The 21,569-nt window shown below is 45.9% G+C and overlaps 1 protein-coding gene across 2 annotated transcripts in view; it reads right to left on the bottom strand.

Annotated features, from left to right (window-relative positions):
* Positions 1-21,569, bottom strand: part of POLR2D (RNA polymerase II subunit D) — a 616,144-nt gene that overhangs the window by 81,415 nt on the left and 513,160 nt on the right. For both annotated transcript variants that reach the window (XM_078665584.1, XM_078665585.1), the window contains one exon: positions 5,355-5,535. In XM_078665584.1, the coding sequence (XP_078521710.1) occupies positions 5,355-5,535 (181 nt within the window). The remainder of the gene's footprint in view (positions 1-5,354; positions 5,536-21,569) is intronic.

Here is a 21,569-nt window from a genome sequence, read left to right as displayed (position 1 = left end):
TCAACTCGCAGCCTGGTCGGAAAAAGCATAGCGTAGCGCAGTCCCATGTCCCGGAGACGCTTCTTGACTCCACGGAAGCCCATACGCTGTTTCTGCACCTGTTGAGAAAAGTCCGGATAAAAGTTCACCGTGGCATTCTCAAAGGCCACCGGGCCCTTCACACGCGATGCCTGCACGATAGCGTCCCGATCCCTATAGTGGAAGAGTTTCGCAACAATAGGCCTCGGCGGGGCGCCAGGCTTACCCTGGCCTCCCGGAACACGATGGGCACGCTCCACTGCAAAGAACTTACTCAGCCCAGACGGAGAGAGGTAGTTCAGGATCAGGTCCTCAACCAGGAGATCAACAGAGTGCGGCTCTGGATTCTCCGGAACGCCAACCACGCGCACATTACAGCGACGTGCCCTGTTCTCAAAGTCCTCCAAGCGCCGGGTCATGAACTCGTTCACCCTACGGAGATTGCCAATCTCTGTCTGTATCTCCGAGACGTCTGCTGTGAGGCTGGATGACTTGAGATCCAATGACTTCACCTTCTCATTGGTTTTAGATAGGTCGGCCCGAATCAAGTTCACATCAATGGCCACGGTGTCGATTTTGTGGGCCAAAGCTTCATATTGTTGACCTATCGTTTCCTTCATGCCAGAAATGGCGCCCATGATGTCCTGCAAGGACGGTTCCGTTGATGCGTCCACGATGTGGTCAACCGCACTTGGGCCAGGCAGGGCGGCTCCGGGGGACCCCTTCGCATGGGTGTAGCGGTCCATAACGTTAGACTGGACCGGGCCCCCACGCAGGGGCGTCCTGGTCTTCCGAGTCTCTCGGTCCCCTCTGCCCGCCATGTCGGAAACCGCGTCACCAGGAGACTCACTCGACCCGATGGAAATGGCCACAGGAAAGTAGGGCGTCGGGACCAAAAGGCCGCTGCAAGGGTACCCCTAAGAGAGGACCAGCCTGAAAGGAGAATAAGTCAGTCAAAGGCCCGACAGCCGTACCGCGTGCCGGACCCAGCCCAGGCCAGACGCCCCTGCCAGATGTCTCAGTCTGAGGCAGAATCGAAACCGAAACTTAAGAGGGGGATCCTCAAGTCCAATCCCCCTGCCGTTGTTGTTCAACTCCGAGACGGCCAGAGAGCCTCACCCAGTCCCGGGCGCACCCCAAGGGCGGACCCCGAAAGTTCGAATCGCCGTATCTTCGGCGCCCCGGGTCCAAATCAAATTCCAAAAATCACAGGAAGATCAGCCCAGCGTCCTCTACATAAATCCTCGTGAAGACTCAGGATATGTTCAGGATATCATGCCGGGAGTGGCGGGGGTCCGGAGAAATCGCAATATTATTTGCGATTTCTACAGCTTCCTTATTTGCGATTAGCAAATTGCTAATCGCAAATGAGGAATGACTCCCCATTCATAGCTATGGGCCTAAGGCCCATAGGAATGAATGGGGAGTCATTCCTTATTTGCGATTATCAATTTGCTAATCGCAAATAAGGATGCGGTAGAAATCGCAAATAATATTGCGATGAGATTTCAAGGGTGCCAGGGGTGTCCAAAGGACACCCTGTAGCACCCCTGAAATGTCAATGTAGACTGATGCTGCGCACACACATTTCCAAAGGACATGTGTGTGTGTAACATACAACTTAGAAAAATGTACTAAAGTGCATTTTTCTAAGTTTTCGCTATTTACCACGATGTCAGACTTCGCGGTAAATAGCGGCAAAAAATAGCGAATTCGCAATTGTTAAAAGGTTCATGAATAGCATTTAAGGAATCTCTAATTGAGATTCCTTAAATGCGATCGCAATTTGAGAAATCGCAATTATTTGCGATTTTTCAAATTGCGAGTTCATGAACCATTGATGAATCTCAAATGCCATTTTTGCGGGCGCAAACGGCCGAATTTTGCGATTCGCACCGTTTGCGCTCGCAAAAATGCTTGATGAATCTACCCCATAGTCTCTAACAGATGAGATGTAACGAAAGGTTAGTAACTTGTTCATCTAGCACTTATATTTACAAAGATATCACAGTTTCACATCCTAAATGTTCTGTTATTCACTGCCAACTGGGAAACCAGTGGGTTCAGAAGGCGTCCGAGGAACATTGGGTGACCCAGTGACAACTGGTGCCAGCCACTTTCAAGGTAAAAGACTTGTAATGTTTGGCAATCACTGGGGGACAGACTTAAAAGTTGTTACTCATCTTTGCCAACTGTAGTCCATTTAAACTAACACTGGTCACTGAAACACATCACCAATAACTGAATTTCTTAAACTGCAACTAATGACTCTAAAATAAGATCACTGGCAGCCTTTTAACTGGAAAAAGACATGCAACTAGATTTTTAGTAGCCAGAAAACACCACTATTGTGCTTGTGGCACACTTGATGATTATTACAGAATATGTGTTGCATAAAAGGCTGTGATAGAGAAAGGTTTTTAAATAACTTCTAGGTCCCAGTATTGTAATGAAACTACACCCAAGTTGAAACATTGTTGGGTTCTATTTGGCTGTCTTTCAGTGATGTTTAGACTAAATCCTTAATAATAAAGACCAGAGTTTTCAAGTTAGTAGAGAAAGCCTGAACTGATCCCAGTGGTTAACACTGGCCACAAGACCCCATTCTACCTTATAGTGCACCTTACAGTAAAAAACACTTAAGAAAAAACAGATTCTGGATAATCACCATGCAGGTTTTGACCAAAGCATGGGACTGAAGTACTGCTAGTAGCAGTTTCCACCTTGTTGGATGAAGCATTTGCTTAGGGAATCTAAAACTAATTTGCTCAACAGCCATTGTCACAGGATTAAGAAGATATGCCCTCTCCTGGTTCTCCTCTTTTTTAGTTGGTTGAATACATTTTGTAAGCACGGGCTTATGTTAGTCACCTAAACTTATTCTCTTACATTTTGTCAGGGTTCAGCCTTATGTCCCATTTTATTTAACTTGTATGTACAGCCTCTTGATCTCACTGCAAGTGCTCATTTTCGATTCTTCCTGAACCAAGCACGGCTGTGCCAGCTTCCAAGAACGGCTCAAAGAAAGTGCTTCTGAAGCTGTCCAAGAAGAACAGGAAGAAGTCTCTAAGCACTTTGATATGATCTTACATCTCTGAAAATTACTCATATGCTGATGATTCACAGCTCCTGCTTAAATTCGATCAAGGCTAGACAAATTACATGAAAAACCTCAAAGAATTTCTTCCTGGGAAGTCAATACTGGATGACCAAGAATTTTCCAAAGTTCAATGGAGATAAAACTGACGTTATTATAGTAGGTAGCAACGGGAATCTCTGGACCGTTGACCTACCCAAGAAATTTGGGAGTCCGTTTTTAGGTCGAGCTGGTGTACGCAGTGCGAAGCATCTTTTGTCAGCCACTTCCTGGGAATGTGAGACAGGGGATGGGCACGCGCAGGGGATTCTCCCATGTGAGCGCACACATTCACCCACACGCAGTGCACATCTCCTGTCCCACATTGCCAGGAAGCGAATAACACAGACACAGACACAGACACACACACACACACACCCACCCTGAAATGAGCAGGTCTGGCGCACAGTGCCAATTAAAAGATAGGTCCCTTATTCTTAACACAATTGGTTTCCCCATTTTTACCAGGAAAAGGCTCTTCACTCTAGCACAGCTCTCTTGTTCTAGAACCCATGGGGCAAGAAAATATGGGCTGAAGAAAGTTTTTGAGTACTTGGACCTAAAACCTGGAATTAATTGCCCTTGAACATACTATCTATTTGTGATTTTGGTGCTTTTAAAAAGGTTATAAGAACAATCATCTGGTCCTGATGCCTATTTCAGACTGCCGCCTCTTCACAATTACATAGTTCTTGTGCCTTTTGATTTTGTTTATGCCTTTTATTTTTGCCCCTATAGGTAAGATGGTGCGGTGAATGTGCGTTTAATAAATAATAATAATACTATAACTGTGTTTGGGGTGGTATCTTAGCCACCAGGGGCTAGATGTAGGTAATTCCGATTTACCTACTCTTAAATACCAAATTTTACCGATTCGGTATTTAATAGTAGGTAAATAGGAAGGAGGCAGATGTAGGTAATTTTTAATTCAGAATTACCGAATCTGTAACATTCGGTATTTACCGATTCTGTAAATACAGAATCGGTATTTCCCATTGATTCCTATGGGCTTTGAAGCCCATAGGAATCAATGGGAAATACCGAAAAAAAATACGGAATCCTGCAAGGGTGCAGGGGGTGTCACTTTGACACCCTCTAGCACCCCAAGTACAGGCTTGTGTGATATGTGGCACACATACATGCCCTAAGAGCATGTCTGTGTGTCACATTGCACAGGTGTGCATGCACAGATGTGCATGCACACCTGAATTCGGTATTTTACCACACAATAGGATTGTGTGGTAAAATACCGACTCTTAAGGGCCTGTGGCACTGTAAACTGTGCCACCTACATTTGGAATTACAGAATCGGTATATTTACCGAATCGGTAATTTTACCGAATCGGTAAATATACCGATTATGCCATTTTCAGCCCCCTACATCTGAAAACCCTAATACCGGTCGGAAACGGCCGAAATCGGCTGTTTCCGACCGGTATTAGGGCTCCTACATCTGGCCCCAAATATGGTAGGACCTTTGGGTAGGTTATGCATGTTCATAGGTTTATCTACCATACTTTGCTGGCTGTAAATAAAAGAACAAATCTTTTTGTTTTGTAATAAACTCCTCTGACTGATGTTGAGCTAGGCAGAAATAAGTTCTCATGTCATACAGTATCTGAGTTCCAAACCATCAACATCTTTACTGTTTATTGAGTAACCTAAGACTCCCGCCTCCGTTGGAGAGTCAAGTGTACAGATGGGAGGATCCACCAGAGAAAAGACCTAACAAAACCCTGGACTGTAGAGGTAGAAGTCTAACACCGCTCAATAAAATCTCCCTCAACCCTACTACTCCAATTGCAAAAGCCCAAATCGTGAGCCCAGCGTAAGCTGTCCTAGTGACAACTATGCAAACACTATTCTTGTGACAAAAGAATGAGAAATCATATCCTTGGGCGTCAGTTACAGAAGCTGCAGAAGCCACACTTCTGATGCAGGAAAAAGTAGAAACCCCCTTGAAATAGGAGTATCTGTCTGAAAGACAACAGACACACACTCAATAACCAGTAGCAGAGCCTGCCCCTACTCATTCTCCACTGATACCAATAGATTCATCTTCTAGGACACCATCAACTGAAGCCTATAATCACACCTCTACTAAAGACCACTCCTACAACATTCACAGTAGCAGCCCCCAAATAAAATAATATCTTGAACTGGGAAGAACATGTTGCAATATATTCTTTGTCTCACTTACCTGCGCACACTGGCAATGGTCTCTCGATTCTTAAAGCGACTGAAGCGAGCAGTATAATTTAAGGTTTTCATGAACACTTCGGATAGTTCCTGTTCATCCTCTGCACTCTCATTCTGCTGCTTGCGATGCTCCAACAGCATGTGCACTTCAGAATTTAGAAGTGTTTCTGCATTCTCAAACTCTGCAAGAAAAGATTAATTGTTGGCTAGTGGTGGAAGAACACAGAAATGCTTACAAGAAGGTAAAGAAGAGAATGAAATAGAGGAGCTTTAACACTTAGACAGCATATAAAAACAGTACAAAAGGGAAAACTCCAATACAAAGCATTGGCAACCAAGAAACCAAAAAGTGGTGTTAAGACTAAGGGCCTGATTGCGTTGCGGTCCGGACCGCAACCGATGGCTTGTCAGTTGCAATCCAAACCACATCTACTGCTGTGGTCCGACCAACGCATTATTATGCATGCAGTCGGAGGCAGCAGTCAGAGGGTTCGACCGACACAATCAGCAAAAGACTCATAATCCCTTAAGGACAGTGGTTCCGAACGTTGGTATTATGATGTCGGTTTCCGACAGCCTTTTCATATTGGCCTTTCCAACATGGAAAGACTGTCGGAAAGCAACATTGGGGGCCCCTAGCAGGGCCCCCTTCTCCCCTGGTCCTCCGCATGTGGCACTGGGGGACACCGTCACGAACCATGTGGAAGGCACCGCGAGGTGCCTGCCACTCGGTGCAGGATTGTTTGAAAACCAATGGGAGCTTGTGCTGCGGGCTGTGTTCGCCCACTCCACAGGCTACTATTGAAAAATTGAAGTTTGCAACTGCACCGTGTGCGGTCCCATCCAAATAATGCGGTCGAGACCACCGACCGTAGGTCGGTCAGTTCTCAATCCGCAGCGATGTCAGTCGAAGGCAACTACGACCGATATAATCAGGCCCTAAATGGTGACAGGGAGCAAATACTGTAAAGAGAAAAAATCATCATCATGTCATTTCTAATACATACACAACCCCAAGTGACCCAACAGATTAGCGGAGATGGGTATGGAGGTACAACTAATGAGCTCACATACTATGGAGACAAAGAAGAGAAACATAAGAGTGAATTATACTTATAAGGTTATTAAAGACTTGGTACTTTAACTTCCATGACTATCTTACCATTATGTGCGAATAGTTTGCTATTTTCATTTCTGTTTTGGTCAACAATAAAAAAAATGTAAGAATCACGGCGAGGTCACCTTTTTTCAATTTATTGTGCTTACAGAAAGTTATTTATTATCTACTGTCAATTTACAGTGTAGAAGCCAACCTTTTTATATCATACCAAATGCTTGTAGTTTGTTCCTTGAGCCCTGCTAAGTGAACACCGGAATCTCTGCACAAAATGGTTGTACGTTTCCATTTTGTCTAAAATAAAACTGCTATTGTAACACAAGGCTTGCACAAGAAGAATCCGCGAACAGAAAAGCTTAACTACACATATTTCAGCATATTGTATTTCGAAATGTTTCTGATACGCGTTATGGAAAAGTACCAACATAATACATTGCATTACAGTGGAAAGTCCCCAAAGCTGCCTACTTAAGACACGTGGTCAGCAACAGTGTATTTTGGACCATAGATGGTATGGTGCAGCTTAGGCAGTTGCCAATTAGTCAAATGACCCATGCTTAATTTGTGTTGCGTATATTATGATGCTGCATCCCTTGTGGTTTGGGCCTATAAAAGTGGTCAGGAGCGTCACATTAAAGGGCATTCATTGACTTTGCTGTCTGTCTCTGGGCTGCACGTATCTGCATTGTTTGTCTCCAATAAATAGTGCCATCTTTTGTGCTGACAGAGAATCGTATTTGTGGTATTATTTCTTATTCTTATTTCAGATCCGACATTTGGTGGAGAATGCGGTCCCAGGATCAATGACCAGTTTCAACTGCTGCTGACAGCTGCTCTCGGCTTCTCTCAGAGTTTGGAGGCATGAGGTTTGATAACTTCTACATACTTTCCTGTCCGCTTCATTTCTGTCCACGGAGCGCCAGTAGAAAGCTACAAAGCACCCGGGACGTTTTTCTCCTTCCTACTTGTGAATGCTTTGGTGAACTCGTAACAATTGAACTGTCTGATTGCCTGACAAATGGCTTCCTCTGCTAATTCTCAAAATGCTGAAGCCTGGCTGAAAAGTACATGATAACGGTCGTCCACCCATTGTATTGTTTGTTTGCGTTCTAGCGCGACACCCCACCCTACCCTCTGTCTGTTATATTTGAACTACCGTCACAAAGCAACCAGGGTTAGCGCTTACACTTCACACACTACACTTCACTCCCTCTCATCATGGGGAACCCTTTAAGAAAAAATAATTTAAATAGCAGCCAGCCAGCTCCACCAAAAGACTCCCCAGCTTACATTGTGGCCCTACGCCAAGGAGTCAGATCCATACTATTTATACACAAATGGCATGACCGGACGGCTAATAGACTAGACTTACAATTTCCGTGTAACGGGACTTACGACATAAATAAGTTGTCATATTTGAGACAAATGTTAAAGATTAAAAGGAAAGACAATAAGGCCGGCCGAGTGGGAATCTTTTTATAAGTGGGACTTGGTCTTGCGTGACTTGCGTGCAACTACCGACGTGAAGTTAAAGGTCCATAAAGAGTTACAAGACGTTAAGAACAGAATGATAAATGAAATGGCAAAACAGAAAATAAAGGAGAATAGGAGGAAGGTAATAATGGATGTGGTGGGGGTATAAACATGCATTCCAGTGCAAAAAGATAAGATGGAGAAAATTGATAGAAAGGAAGAAGAGGATTCCGTACTTGAACACCTATTTATGGAGCGCATAACAACTGCATCACATTCTCCCTTTCCAAACACAGGCGAAAGTGTCCAAACCTCCGGTCCCACGGAAGAGCCAACTAAGCCATCTCTAACACAGCTGACAGCTGATATAGCTTTAACACACAGGCTTCTCAACGGAGACGCTGCCAAAATAGACATGACTAAGTCAAATACATAGTATTACAACTAACGAGGACAGAGGCTCTGCGCGCTGCCAACAAATATACTGATAAAAAAAAACGCTGCTGACTCAATGCACACGCGCTGACATGTAAATGTAAATGTATACTTGTAAAGCGCACTGTTACTCCATCTCGGAGTGTCCTGGCGCTGTATACCGCTGGGGAACCCGTCCTGGCTTTCCCTGTGAGATGGTCCCTCCTGGGCACCCCCAAGGTGAAGCCAGGCATCCCCGGCGCTGATGGGGCCGTTGTGGAGATTAAGCAAGCTATTGCCCAGAGTTGCAGAGTGGGACCCATGGTTAGCTTAGGTACCTAGGCGAGAATTATCAAGTCCGCAGACATTAACCCAAGACCCTGCCACGACGGGAATTGAACCCTGGTCCCGGGCTGACCTCTGCTTCAGGGTCTGCCGCTTCTAACCAGTGAGCCACACTTCTCCACATAACGCCACCAAAACAAATAGATCGAGCATGGTTACAACTATTCGACGGCACCTCACAGACGACCTATCACTAAGCCAGTGGCATAACCTGCTATGGGACGCTTGTACATATGCCCTACAGACGGCCCATAACATTACACAAATAGAGCAGTTTCTACATCGGACTAAGCGGTCTTCAACACAGGCCAGATGAGACAGCATTGGTAAGGCAATCAGTGCCACCTTGTCCCCAAACACATCACCCACAGCACACAGGAAACAGCTGCTGAAATCAGACATTGCTAGATGTCAGGGTTTCCTACACCAGATGGTGGAAGGAATGCTACAGGTAGACTCCTTTACAGAACACTAAAACAGGCAATACTTGGAAAAGGTATTGTTACTGGCTCAAGCACAATTAATGGACCCCAAGTGCACAATGCATACGTCCAGCAAGCAAAGAAAACACACCCGACACTATGAGCGACCCACCAGTACCCGCACAGTATAGCTGGGACATGATGAAATTCAGCTTCACAGACTTGGACGTATTGATGTGGGATGACACACAATTAAAAGAACACACTAAAATATGCAATAGACATAGAACAATGGAAAAAACTGTTGCACACATTAGCAGTGCCAGAAGTGGTCCAGGCCCTCACACCTCACACAGGGGCACTAGCCCGTGCAGCAACACCACCAGCTCTCATTATGCCCCTACGGGAGGTCCCACCCCACCAGGTAGTTAGGGCAATGAATTGGCATATGTCCATGTCCCCTGGTCCATCCAAGATATTATGTGCTTTACTAAAGACTTCCCAAAACTCAGTGAAGAACCAAGGAAGTGGTACGTAGAATTAGACAGAATGGCAGTGTTGAGAGGACTGTTATGGAGAGATTTCGACACATTATTTAACATAATTGTGCCAAAGGGTTTGTTTGTAGATTGTAAAAGGAAAGTGGATTGGCCACAGAGGGAGCCAGGGATGGGAAAAGGAGGATTACCAGGAGATGAGGTTGACGATAAGTATGAGGAGATAGTAAAATACTTAAAAGAAAAAATTCCCGGAGGATAAGGTAGATTGGAATAAGATTACACATAGCAAACGGGACAATGATGAGAGTGTGAACACCTACTTTGACCGCCTTCTGCAAGTTTACCAGCAGAACAGCGGTCTAAAGAATCCCTTGGGGGATGCAATGCCGGCATTTGTCACCACATTTGTTAAAGGGCTGAAACCACCTATCCAAGCACGCCTACAAACTTCATTTGTCTGCTGGCAACAAGAGCCAATTGAAAAGATGCTGGCAGCAGCAAGATACTGCTCTGGCTATCAGGCCAATGCATAGACAATGGAGGTAGAAAAAATTAAGAAAGAAAATGTTAGACTGATGGTAGCACAAGAGAGATTTTATTCAAACAAGCAAGAAAGAGGCTGGGGTAGGGGGAAAAGGAAAGGGTACAGGAAGACCACACAATGGCAGGTCAACCTCTTCACCTTCGCCAGGTACAGCTTGCTTCTACTGCAAAGACCCCAACCACTGGAAGGCAGACTGCCCAATATTAATGAAGAAAAATTAGGAGAATGGGTGATCACAGACTAGGGGACAGGGCCAGCAACAGTACCAATATAGCACCCAGCGTACAGAATATAGAAACACTGAACAGCAAGGGTACCGGTCAAACAACATGCCTCCAGCACATCAGGACTGGACAGGGAGGGATGGTTGGGCGGAGCGAGACAACGACTTCTAACCACCACCCCAAGATTAATTCTAGGGATGCCTGAAAGTGGAAGACTGCCTAATAGCGCCAGCAATAGCAGTGGCTCAATCCAGCCCATATGTAGAGGGGACAGTTTTGGACAAAATAGTACTATTCTTGATTGACACGGGAGCTAAAAAAATCAATGCTGAAGGCGTCTTTGATGCCTGAGGCGCCACTTTTGGGAGTACAGATAACGGCAGTAGGAATGACATCACAACCAATAGATGAATATCTCACACAGCCACTGCAGTTAGTATTAGGCACCATTACAGTCAACCATAAGTTCATCCTTAGTAGATTCTGCCCAGTGAACTTACTAAGTAGGGACTTGCTCTGTAAATTACAATGCACCATACACTGCTCACCGACAGGGGTCTTTCTAGAAAGCAGGCCAAATGGCCTGATGCTGCAGGCTTTCATGACGTGCATCAACCCCACCATAACCTCAGAACTGCTCAACTGTGTGCCACCTCGAGACTGGGCTACCAGTGCCAATGATGTAGGACAGGTGCTAAACTATACACCAGTACAGATCAAATTGAAGCCAGAAGACCACCTCCCAAGAGTATCACAGTACAAGATTTCCAAAGAAGGGGAGGAAGGCATAGCACCAGTAATACAAGGCCTCCTGAAGCAGGGAATAATAAAGGAGATACGCTTCAGCCCATGCAACACACCAATACTCCCTGTAAAGAAAGCATCTAAGGGCCCAGATGGGGACCCTATATATCGTTTTACCAAAGACCTGGGAGAATTGAACAAAATAGTGGTACCGTCCTTCCCAGTGGTTCCAAACCCAGCAACAATATTGTCCAACATCCCAGTAACAGCCACACACTTCACAATGTTGGACCTTAGCTCCGCCTTCTTTACCATTCCCCTGCATCCAGAAAGCCAGTACCTTTTTAGTTTCAGTTTCCGGTCTAGAAGGTTCACATGGTGTCTCCTACAAGGCTACACAGAGTCCCCCTCCAACTTCACAAATGCATTAAAGACACATTTAGACTCCCTGGTGCTAAAGGAAGGCTCCACACTTATCCAGTACATAGACGATTTACTACTGGCCTCACCATCAAGGGATGCATGTGCAAAGGACACCATTGCCATTCTGTGCCATCTGGAACTGAAAGGTTACACGGTCTCCCCAAAGAAACTACATTTCTGCCTCATTGATGTGAAGTAAATAGGCTACGAACTGTCAGAAGGGACCAAGAAATTACTACCTGACAGAATATCCACCATCACCCACTTTCCCTGACCACGCACACAAAAGGAGGTCAGGGCTTTCCTGGGGGTGGCGGGATACTGTCGGCACTGGATCCCAAACTTCTCCCTGATTGCCAAGCCGTTACAAGCACTAACACACAAAGAGGTCCCAGACGTGGTACCTTGGTCACAGGACTGTGACCAGGCGTTTCACATGCTTAAAAGTAAACTTAGCGAAGCACCAGCACTAGGTCTCCAGGATTACAGTAAAGACTTCCACCTGTTCTTCCATGACAAGGGACGGTGCTCATTGGGTGTACCCAGTCAGAAGCACGGTTCATTCTACCGCCCAGTGGCGTACTATTCCGCCACACTAGAACCAGTAGACTCCGCGCTCCCGCCCTGCCTCCGAGCAGTGGTGGCAGCAGCACTTGCGGTAGAACAATTTGAAACAATCTGCGGTAGAACAATCTGAAACAATCTGAAAATAGTGTTGGCACACACCATGGTTTTGCACGTTCCCCATGCAGTGGACACGCTCCTCACATCCACTAAGACCCAGCATCTAACAAAAGCACATCTCACCGAGTATGAGCTGACACTATTAGCACCACACATTGTCACCAAGAGATGCACCACCCTTAATCCAGCATGCCTTCTGCCAACAGAGCATGACCTGGCTGATCTGACCTCAGATGATGCATTTCCTGATTGTGCACTGGCTATAGACTGGCATACAAAAGGTGCGTCCGGACCTAAAAGACACACCACTGCCAGACGCCCAAGGGGATTTGTTTGTAGATGGATCATGTCTGAGGGATGACAAAGGGACACTGCAGGTCTCCTATGCAGTAGGTATCGCTAACAAACTACTGGAAGGGGGAAGGCTGATGGCTGCCAAAAGCGCACAGGCGGCCAAACTCGTGGCACTGACGAGGGCATGCACATTGGCTAGAGGAAAAAGAGCAAACATATACACAGACAGCCAGTATGCCTTCCGGGTGGTTCATGACTTCGGCCAGCTGTCGTCAATGAGGGGATTCCTCAAATCAGCAGGTCAACAAATGCAACACGCGCAATTGATCAGTGACCTTCTCCAAGCTTGCTGCTGCCATCGAAAGTAGCCATCATAAAATGTGCTGCACACACTTCACTTAAAGACTACGTATCAAAAGGCAACGCATTCCTTGACGGGGAAGCTAAGAGAATAGCACGGACAGGCAGCCAGCTAGCAATGATGCAAATAATAAGTCAGAACAAAGACACAGATACTAGCAGTGATTCAGTACATTTTGACCCTATGCACATTCAGGAAAAGGTTGAGGAACAGGAAAAGGAGGAGTTGGTAAAAGGAGGGTGTGTGCAAACTAAGGAGGGGTTATGGACAGGGCCCAATGGAAAAATATGCCTGCCTTCATCAATGCTCCCCTCCATGGCGCGCCTCTTCCATGGTCCTTCACATGTGGGCCGAGATGGCATGATCAGATTACGCTCCCAGTGTTGGGACAGCTGCAAGTTTTATTAAATAGCAGAAAGGCTTTGTAAGCAATGCACTGTTTGCAAACAGTATAATACGGAGATGGGTACACCAACTGCACCGGGCCATTTCCCACTGCCCCACGAACCCTTTGAAAGTCTCCAATTAGACTTTATAGACATGCCCCCCACCCAGAAGTAAAGACATGTTCTGGTAATTGTGTGCATGTTCAGCAAGTGGACAGAGGCATATGAAACAAACAACTGTGATGCACAAACTGTTGCTAAATGCCTTCTGAAAGAACTTATCCCACGGTTTGGGATTCCAACCCTTCTGAGCTCCGACAATAGACCTGCGTTCATTTCCCATGTGATAGGCACTGTGTAGTGTTTGTGTGACCCCAAGCCCATTACATATTCCCCCTTTCACCCACCAGCAGCAGGTACGGTGGAGAGAAAGAACGGGGTGCTGAAAAACAAAATTGGAAAGATTTGTGCATCAACTGAACTTTCATGGGTGGATGCCCTACCACTAGCCCTGTTGGCAATGAGAAGCACGCCAGATAGGGTGCAAAGTTAAGCCCCCATGAGATCCTTTTTCGGCCACCCGATGAACATTGCAGGCCATATGTCCACTGCTCCGCTATCAATAACCGATGATTTGCTTTTGTGGTATTGTAAAAAAATAACAGAGATATTATGTTATCGACATCGCCAGGTTCTGCAGGCTCTTCCAGAAGCAGCAACTCCAACACCACATGACCTGCAGCCTGGTGACTGGATCTGGGTCAAGGCTCACACCAGACAACACTGCCTCCAGCCAAGGTGGAAAGGACCTCACCAGGTCCTTCTGACGACAGCAACAGCCGTCAAGTGCGAGGGATTGACATTCTGGATCCACAGCTCCCACACCAAGAGAGCAACAGGGCCGGACAACAGAGAGCAGGATCCACCAGCACCACCAGTCACAGCTGAGGCATCTTCAACCTTCGCTCCACCAGACCAGAAGCAACAGAAAAGAGGTGTAAAGAGTGACACTTCCCTGCTTGCTGCAGGCCACGCCACCAGCAGAAGACGAGAAATCCCGGAGGAAATTCGTTGCTGCTCACAGCAGGCCAGGCCTCGGGATATCATTCTTCCAAAGCAGCTTGCTTTCTTCAATGTGCCCAGTGACATCACGTGCCGGTAACTTCTGATGGTACACAATAAAGGCACCAACTATCTCCTTTTGTTGCTGGCGTCTACACCAATAGGTTGATAGGGGTATAGGACCTGCTAGTTGGATACCAAAAGAAAATCTCTTCAACTACAGCTCCAAGTGAACATTGTCATCTGGACACCAAATGCATGTAACAACAACTGGAAGGCTCAGGTCCACAACCATACAAGTGGAAGAAACACAGATGTGACTAACTGTAAGATCAGTAGTCCTATTATTATCCCCTGGAATAGAAATAACAGGAGTTCAGAGAATAGCTGTGCCGAACACCCCGCTGTCGAGTATGCTAAAGAGCCTGATATTGTACGGTATTTCATTCCCAATGTTCGGATATTAGCCATCAACACAAGATATAGCAGCAACACGCCTTGATGTTTTAGAGTGTGTAGTATATACAATAGAGAGCAGTGGATTACCTATCATCAGAGACATCCAACTATAAACAAGACGGATATTTACGAAGTGCAGTCCGACAAGTTTGACTCCCTTATAGAGTCTACTTGGCAGGTTGTTCTGGACTACAGAAGCAGCTGGGCTAGGCCTAGTGCGGTTTGTAGTCCACAACGCCTGATGGTGCACCCCTACTGCCGTTCTGAATTGATGGTTTAGTACTACCAGACAGATGAATATAATATTGATCTAACAGTAAACAAAACACCAGATAGAATGTATGTGCAGATCACCTTCTTAGCTCCATGCTTAAAAACACCTGCAATATTATCTAGCTTTTGGCCAAGTAATCCACTTCAAAGTAAAATTGCTTTTGCCTGCCTGGGCAGCGCACTCCAGTTCCCCGATTTGTTATCCCCTACAGGAGTGTATACAGGTCCATACGCTGAAGGACTCAAGATAGGGGTCTACCTCACCATCCTCTAAGCAGTAGGAGACGAGCTAGTAAGAAACCTTCATTCCAGCAATTGGGGGGAAAAGACAGTTGTTTGAGTAAGGGCAACGGAACACTGAAGGAACACACTCATCAGCATGATGCAACGTCCAAGGGAACAAACATTGGCATAGCCAATAAGTCTCGCCTTTGGGACCTTATAAGTATTTAGTTATACAGCACAATATCCTTGGTGCAACAACATCCTCTTTTCCCATTGCTGAATCAATTTATATTTGAGTGATTAAAGTAGAAAACATATCAAAAGTAAAATATAAATTAAAAAAAAGGGCTGTGATGCGGGTGGGTTGAGAGGGAAGTGGCAACACGGATCATTGGTGGTGGGGGGGGGTGGAAGGGAAGTAGTAACGCAGCCCACAGGAGGGTGATCATGGGAGGGAAGAAGCAGAGCGGTCAATTAGAGAGTGGGGAAGAAGCAACATAAACAAGAGGGGCGTTTGGGTGGGAGGGGAAACAGCAACACAAGGGAAAGAAGGAAAAAAAAGAAAACTAATACCTCAATCACAGCACCAGCTGAGGAAGAACCCCAGTCAAGATGAAGCTACCTGTACTTGGTCCATGCTCCAGACGAAAGAAGTGAAGACGGCTCGTGCTGCCCAGTTAGGAGGCAGGAAATGAGACAATGAAGCCCTTGTGGTAAGCACTGGGCGGGTAGAACACAACATATCTCACAAGTGAGTGCCCATACACTAGCACATGAGTGTGCTGTTGCTGGCGTGTCCTAAAAGGAAGGCTGCAGTTTGTTCACATTTCCAGTGCTTTGTGTTAATCCTATTCTCCATGAACATTTATGAGGGGAGTGTAGGGCTTGCTCAATTGTTTTGTAGCCCCTAGTTGTTGGCACAGATGCTCTGATTTGTGGGTGAAAAAAGTGATGCTGTAATGCCTATGGCACTTACTGTTGTCTGTTTTGTTAGTCATACAACATTTAAAAAGGATTCTATAGTTTACTTGGCCTAAAGAAGAGAGTGCTGTTAATGAAGAATACAAATGAAGGGTTAATTAAATGTTCTGTTTTGAAGGTGGTCAAATATATTGTGGGTGGTTCCTTTATTGTGCTTCAAATCTATGTATAAGGCATAAACAACCCCATTAGCAATTTCAAAAGAGGAATAGGGTGATCCTCATCACTCGTTTGTTTTCCCAGGCCCCATAATTGTGCTAACCAGAGCTATTTGGCTTGTTGGCCCTACTTTCAGACTCCATTAAGTGGATTGAGGTTTATTTGCGAAGCTTGCTCTCTGGCTTTTCTGTCAATTTAATTAAGCTTCCTACAGGTCAGTCAGCTCTTCATGGCTTTTAAAACTGGAAGATCATCAGTGCCACTGCAGTATAATATGTGGCATTTTTTGGTCTGGCCTTTCATACAGCTTCAATTGTATCACTAGACTATTGCTTTCCCCCCAAAATATAGAATATTCATCATATGCATACTTGGAGGGCTGTGGTCAGAGGGCTTTAAATTGTTATTTACATTTTGCTCCTGTCCACCACAGTACACAGCATGGCGCAAGGAATCAGTCCACTTTTCAATTGCTTCTGTACATTCGCCTAAAAATAGTTTCTCGTCAGTGACAAAGCTGGTTTAAAAAAGCTTGTGCTGTTAAAAATATATCCCTAGCAATGCATCCTTATAAGTATATGTTTCTTTAAAAAAAAATCACTGGTGAAGCAGCCACATCAGTAAATGTTTGTATGAATGTAAAAAATGCCTTGCACGTAAGCAAACCCCTTTTTTTTTTTAGGCATATGCTTGCAATAAAAAACATTGCTCAGTTTGTCAAGGCAAGGCCTATTGGCTTTGCTATAGCTTGTTGGAAAGAGGAAATAGATACCAATTTATGAATGAATGCCTTGATCCACTTATTTCCTATGCTGCTCAGTGCGAGGTGATGTTTCCCAGTTGGTTTTCCACTAATTTTGAAATCTCTAATGGAATTAGTAACTCCTTGGAGGCGCAGAGAGACCTCCTCTCCTCGAAATGTTAAAGTGTTATCTGGTCCCACGGAAATATTCTGACGTGTGTTATCGGCAGAACTTTATTGGTTTGCCAAACAGACCGGAGAGTCTTTAATCCGCCTACATTATTCAAATCTCAGGCCAGGGACAACACCGAGCCGCCTCCGTCCTGGCGCAGACCACCGACAGCTGGTCTTTGGTGGTCTGGGACTGTGACTGACTTCCAGGGAGGCTGGCTGCAGAAGACTGTGCCGCACAGCGGGTGGTATTTTAAAAGGGAATTTAGAATTGCACCTTCGTTTTCCTGAAAACTGGTATATGTTCCAAATAATCAATTTCAAGTTTTCGGTTTGAAGAAAGTACCGTATTTTGGAGCAACAGCTTGACATCAGACAGTGCTTAATGTCACGCTGAACGTAGAAGGTAAACAATTCCCATAATTTTTTTCTGGGAATAAGCCTTTGAATAAAACCAGTTTTTCCACTGAAACTAGTTATTTGGCTGCCCTGGCCGAGAATGTCGAAATATTGTATGTGTGTGATACTAATGTTACTTCAGGTTCAGCCAGAACAAACGTACTTGCCTTTATTGCATGTGAAGATAGTGTCACGCGGTGTGCACCACTTGCAAGGATCAGAGTGGCCTATACCGTCAAAATGCAAGATAATCTTAATGTGTGCATTCAACCCGAGATCTCCATAAATAGATGAATGCGATGTTGGATATTTCAGTTTCTGGATTACCTACGGCTTGTATTCTTTTTGGATTGGACTGACTCAAATCCAGTACACAGTATATAACCAGTAATGGAAATATTCAGAGAACACCAACTAAGCCTGCAAGAAATGGAGGGTTGACCACTTTCTAGGGCACTATTTATATAGCGCCATTTCTGCCAAGCTACTTTGCGAAAACACAGAGGTAGATTCCATAAGGTACATGACATGTTCCCAGAGGTTTGAATACTCTCAGCCTAATAAGGAGAGCAGGATCAAATCACCAGCAGTTCTGAAATGATTGCGCACAGCAGAAAAGAGCAACTACAGAAGGCTGGACATGTTTGAGAGCAGCAGTACTCGTCTGGCCACCAGAACCAGCACAAGCGCGCGGCAGGAGGGGGTCTGCGCGATTCCCTTGCCGGAGCGTGCAGCAAGGCGCATTGTTTGCGACCATGTGGCGCCACCATATGGTGCCGCGCGCTCCCGTAAGGGAATCGCCAGACGTGCACGCGTTGCCATTGCAAACAATGCATAAAGTGCACACTTTTGCCCCCAAAGGTGTGCAGATAGCTAAAGGTCTCTCTCCTATGCAGCGCATGTGCGCTGCGTAGGCGAGACCTAAAAAGGATGAAGATGGCCAGCAGTGCTGCTGGCAATACTGTCACCAGTACCAGGAATAATAGTGACTGCATTGATAACAATATATGCAAAAGATCTTGAAATACCATTGCTAAGTGGTCAAGTAGGGGACGGGAGCGATACAAATGCAACTTTTGATGACAGAAAAATAAATTTTCCAGAACAAGACATTTTGGGGGAGGTTGACATTAGAGAAGGAGGGGCACGGGTATTGTGGGATGAATACAACGGAAATCAATACGCTGAAATGCTTAAGATGTATGTAGATATTATGAACATATCTGAATGTTATGTTTGCACACACCTGCCTACAGACACACAGAACAGCATGAGCTACAAGGTCCTACCTGTTTCCAAATACGTGGGCTGCATCCTGATGCGCAATAGGCTCTTCACTCAGCACAACATGTCCGCAGTAGTCGCACCTCCTGAGAGTAGCAAGGTTGCAATAGGACAGGGGACAATACCACCCAAAACCATGCATGAATATGCAACCAAGAAAGAGAGACAAAGATGCTAGACACATTTGACAGAACACCCAGGAATGAGGGATAGAAAGGCTGGGCAGATTGGGAAAACATGAGAACAGAGAAAGAAGGAGAGTTGAAAATACCACGATTTAGAATAGAACCACTCCTTTCTGCCTCTTCCTGCATCTGGAGTGATAAAGTGACACCGCTCAATAGAAGACCACAACTACCAATAGGAGAGGAAAAAAGTTGTTCATTTTCACAACTACTACAAATGGACGCACTTAGAGAATGTGTATCATTTGGGTGCACTCTAGAAGAAATGGCAAAAGGAGAAAAGGGATTATTAGAATGTGAGGATAGGATAAATAGGATAAGGGGAATACTAGAAGAAAAGAAAGTGACACAGATTTCCTTTGGCAAAAGCAACTGCACACACGTGGCAAGGCTATCATGGATTAGAAAAAGTGATCAGCAGTCCTCACCTGGGCTAGTAGGTTACAAAGGACTGTTCTTTGTCTGCTGCCAATAGGCATACTTCTACTAGCCCCCGGGATGGTATGGCAGTTGCTACCTTGCCTCCATCCTGCCCTGCATGACCTACTTCACTGACCTGGTGTAGATAGAAACCAAGGGCCACCAGTGAAGACGAATTAGAAGGACACCGGAGTGGGCAGATAATTTAATGACAGTACTCGGGTTAATGATCCCTGGTGCAGGTGTGGTATACACCTCAGTTAGGATACACAGTTAGCAAAAATGATTGAGGACTTAGCTGACTCAATGGCAGCGGGACTGGGAAATATTTCGGAAGAACTAACAGCCATGAGGGCTGTAGTGATACAGAACAGGGTTGCGTTAGACATCATCTTGGCCAAAGAGGGTGGAGTCTGCCAGGTCATCTACCAGCAGTGCTGTTGGTATATACCGGACAACAGCTGGAATATATACAAGGCGATAGATGTAATAAGTAAGGTCTGGGACGAAGCACGCTGCATACATATCGGAGGAATGTGGAAAACGTTTCTACTATGGCTACAAAGCTAGGGATCATGGATATTGGAGCTGATCATCGTAATAACGGTATTGATCACTCTGTGCATCATGATCAACGTTTGTCCAACATGCTGTGCACCCTGTACTACAACGTGTGCCCGCCACGTGCAAAGTAGTAGCACAAGACACCACAAGACACCACAGACCACATCTCGCATATTACGGAGGTGGGTATACAGTGGGCTCCCTCCTCGCATGAAGACTGAGGCATCACCATGCCAGGTCACACATTGCTAAGATTTGGGTAGGCGACTCAGGCTGGACTATCAGTGAAGCAGATAAACAAGAGGCTTTTCAGACCTACTATAAGGACTTGTACGTATCCGGGGGTGAGGATCCAACTGAAGAAATAGCGACATGTCTCCAGACCGATCCTTGGCAGCCACTAGACTCTACCCTGGCTCACGACCTGGAGGAGCCTTTTACAACTGTTGATCTGCGCCGGGCCCTTCAAGAACTTCCTACGGGTAAATCCACTGGCCAGGGCGGCCTTAACCAGAATTTTTATAAGGGTTTTTTAGCCTCAGATGCAGGACCACCAGCTCCCACTTTATAATTTGTTTACTCATGCCACAGGCCTTATGCCGACTATATCCCATTCCTAAATTATGTTGATCCCTAAATCGGGCAAAGACCTGACGCTTTGCTCATCCTATCGACCTCTTGAATAATGGCGCGAAACTCTTGAATAATGGCAGCAACCGCCTGGAAAATCTCCTCCCAGTGGTAATTGACCCGGTTCAGGTGGGTTTTATATGGCATCTGCAGGGACCGGACAATGTTCGACGTCTCACACATTTAGTTGAGAAGGTCCAGCGACACTCCATTTCTGCTTTTCTTGAATGCCGAAAAGGCTTTTGATCGGGTGAGCTGGGCCTTCCTCGCGGTGGATCTTCGGAAGGTGGAGTTAGGCCATGTCATGGATAGCACGATCGTGGCCTCCTACTCTGCCCCTACCGCTTCCATCTGCATCAATGGACAAGTCACCAGCTCCTTCCCCATGGCTACGCGCGACTGGGTGATGGCCGCGTTGTTAAGGATTTCCGCACCGCCTGACCCCTAAACCCCGCCATCCGTGACAATAATCGAGTCCTGTAGGACTAGACTGCCCCCGGTGCTGTGACCCCCTCCGGTCTGTCTCCAGCGGTTGTGCGGGAGTGAATCGCGGGTGGCGGCCTTGTGCTGCGGTGAGTTCACGACCCACAGTACTCCTTGTTGCTGCTGGGCTCGCACTGCTAGGCGGGCACGCACCTAATTAAGGTCCCGGCTCAGGGCCTGGTCCGCGACCTGGGTCCACTCTTTGCTGCTCGGTCGGCACTTTTGGAGGTGGCCCACCCCCGGTCTAC

The sequence above is a fragment of the Lissotriton helveticus genome, chromosome 11, assembly GCF_964261635.1.
Source record: "Lissotriton helveticus chromosome 11, aLisHel1.1, whole genome shotgun sequence".
Lineage (NCBI taxonomy): Eukaryota > Metazoa > Chordata > Amphibia > Caudata > Salamandridae > Lissotriton > Lissotriton helveticus.
The sequence above is the reverse complement of the archived record's forward strand: the minus strand, read 5'-3'. Positions and strand labels throughout refer to the sequence as shown.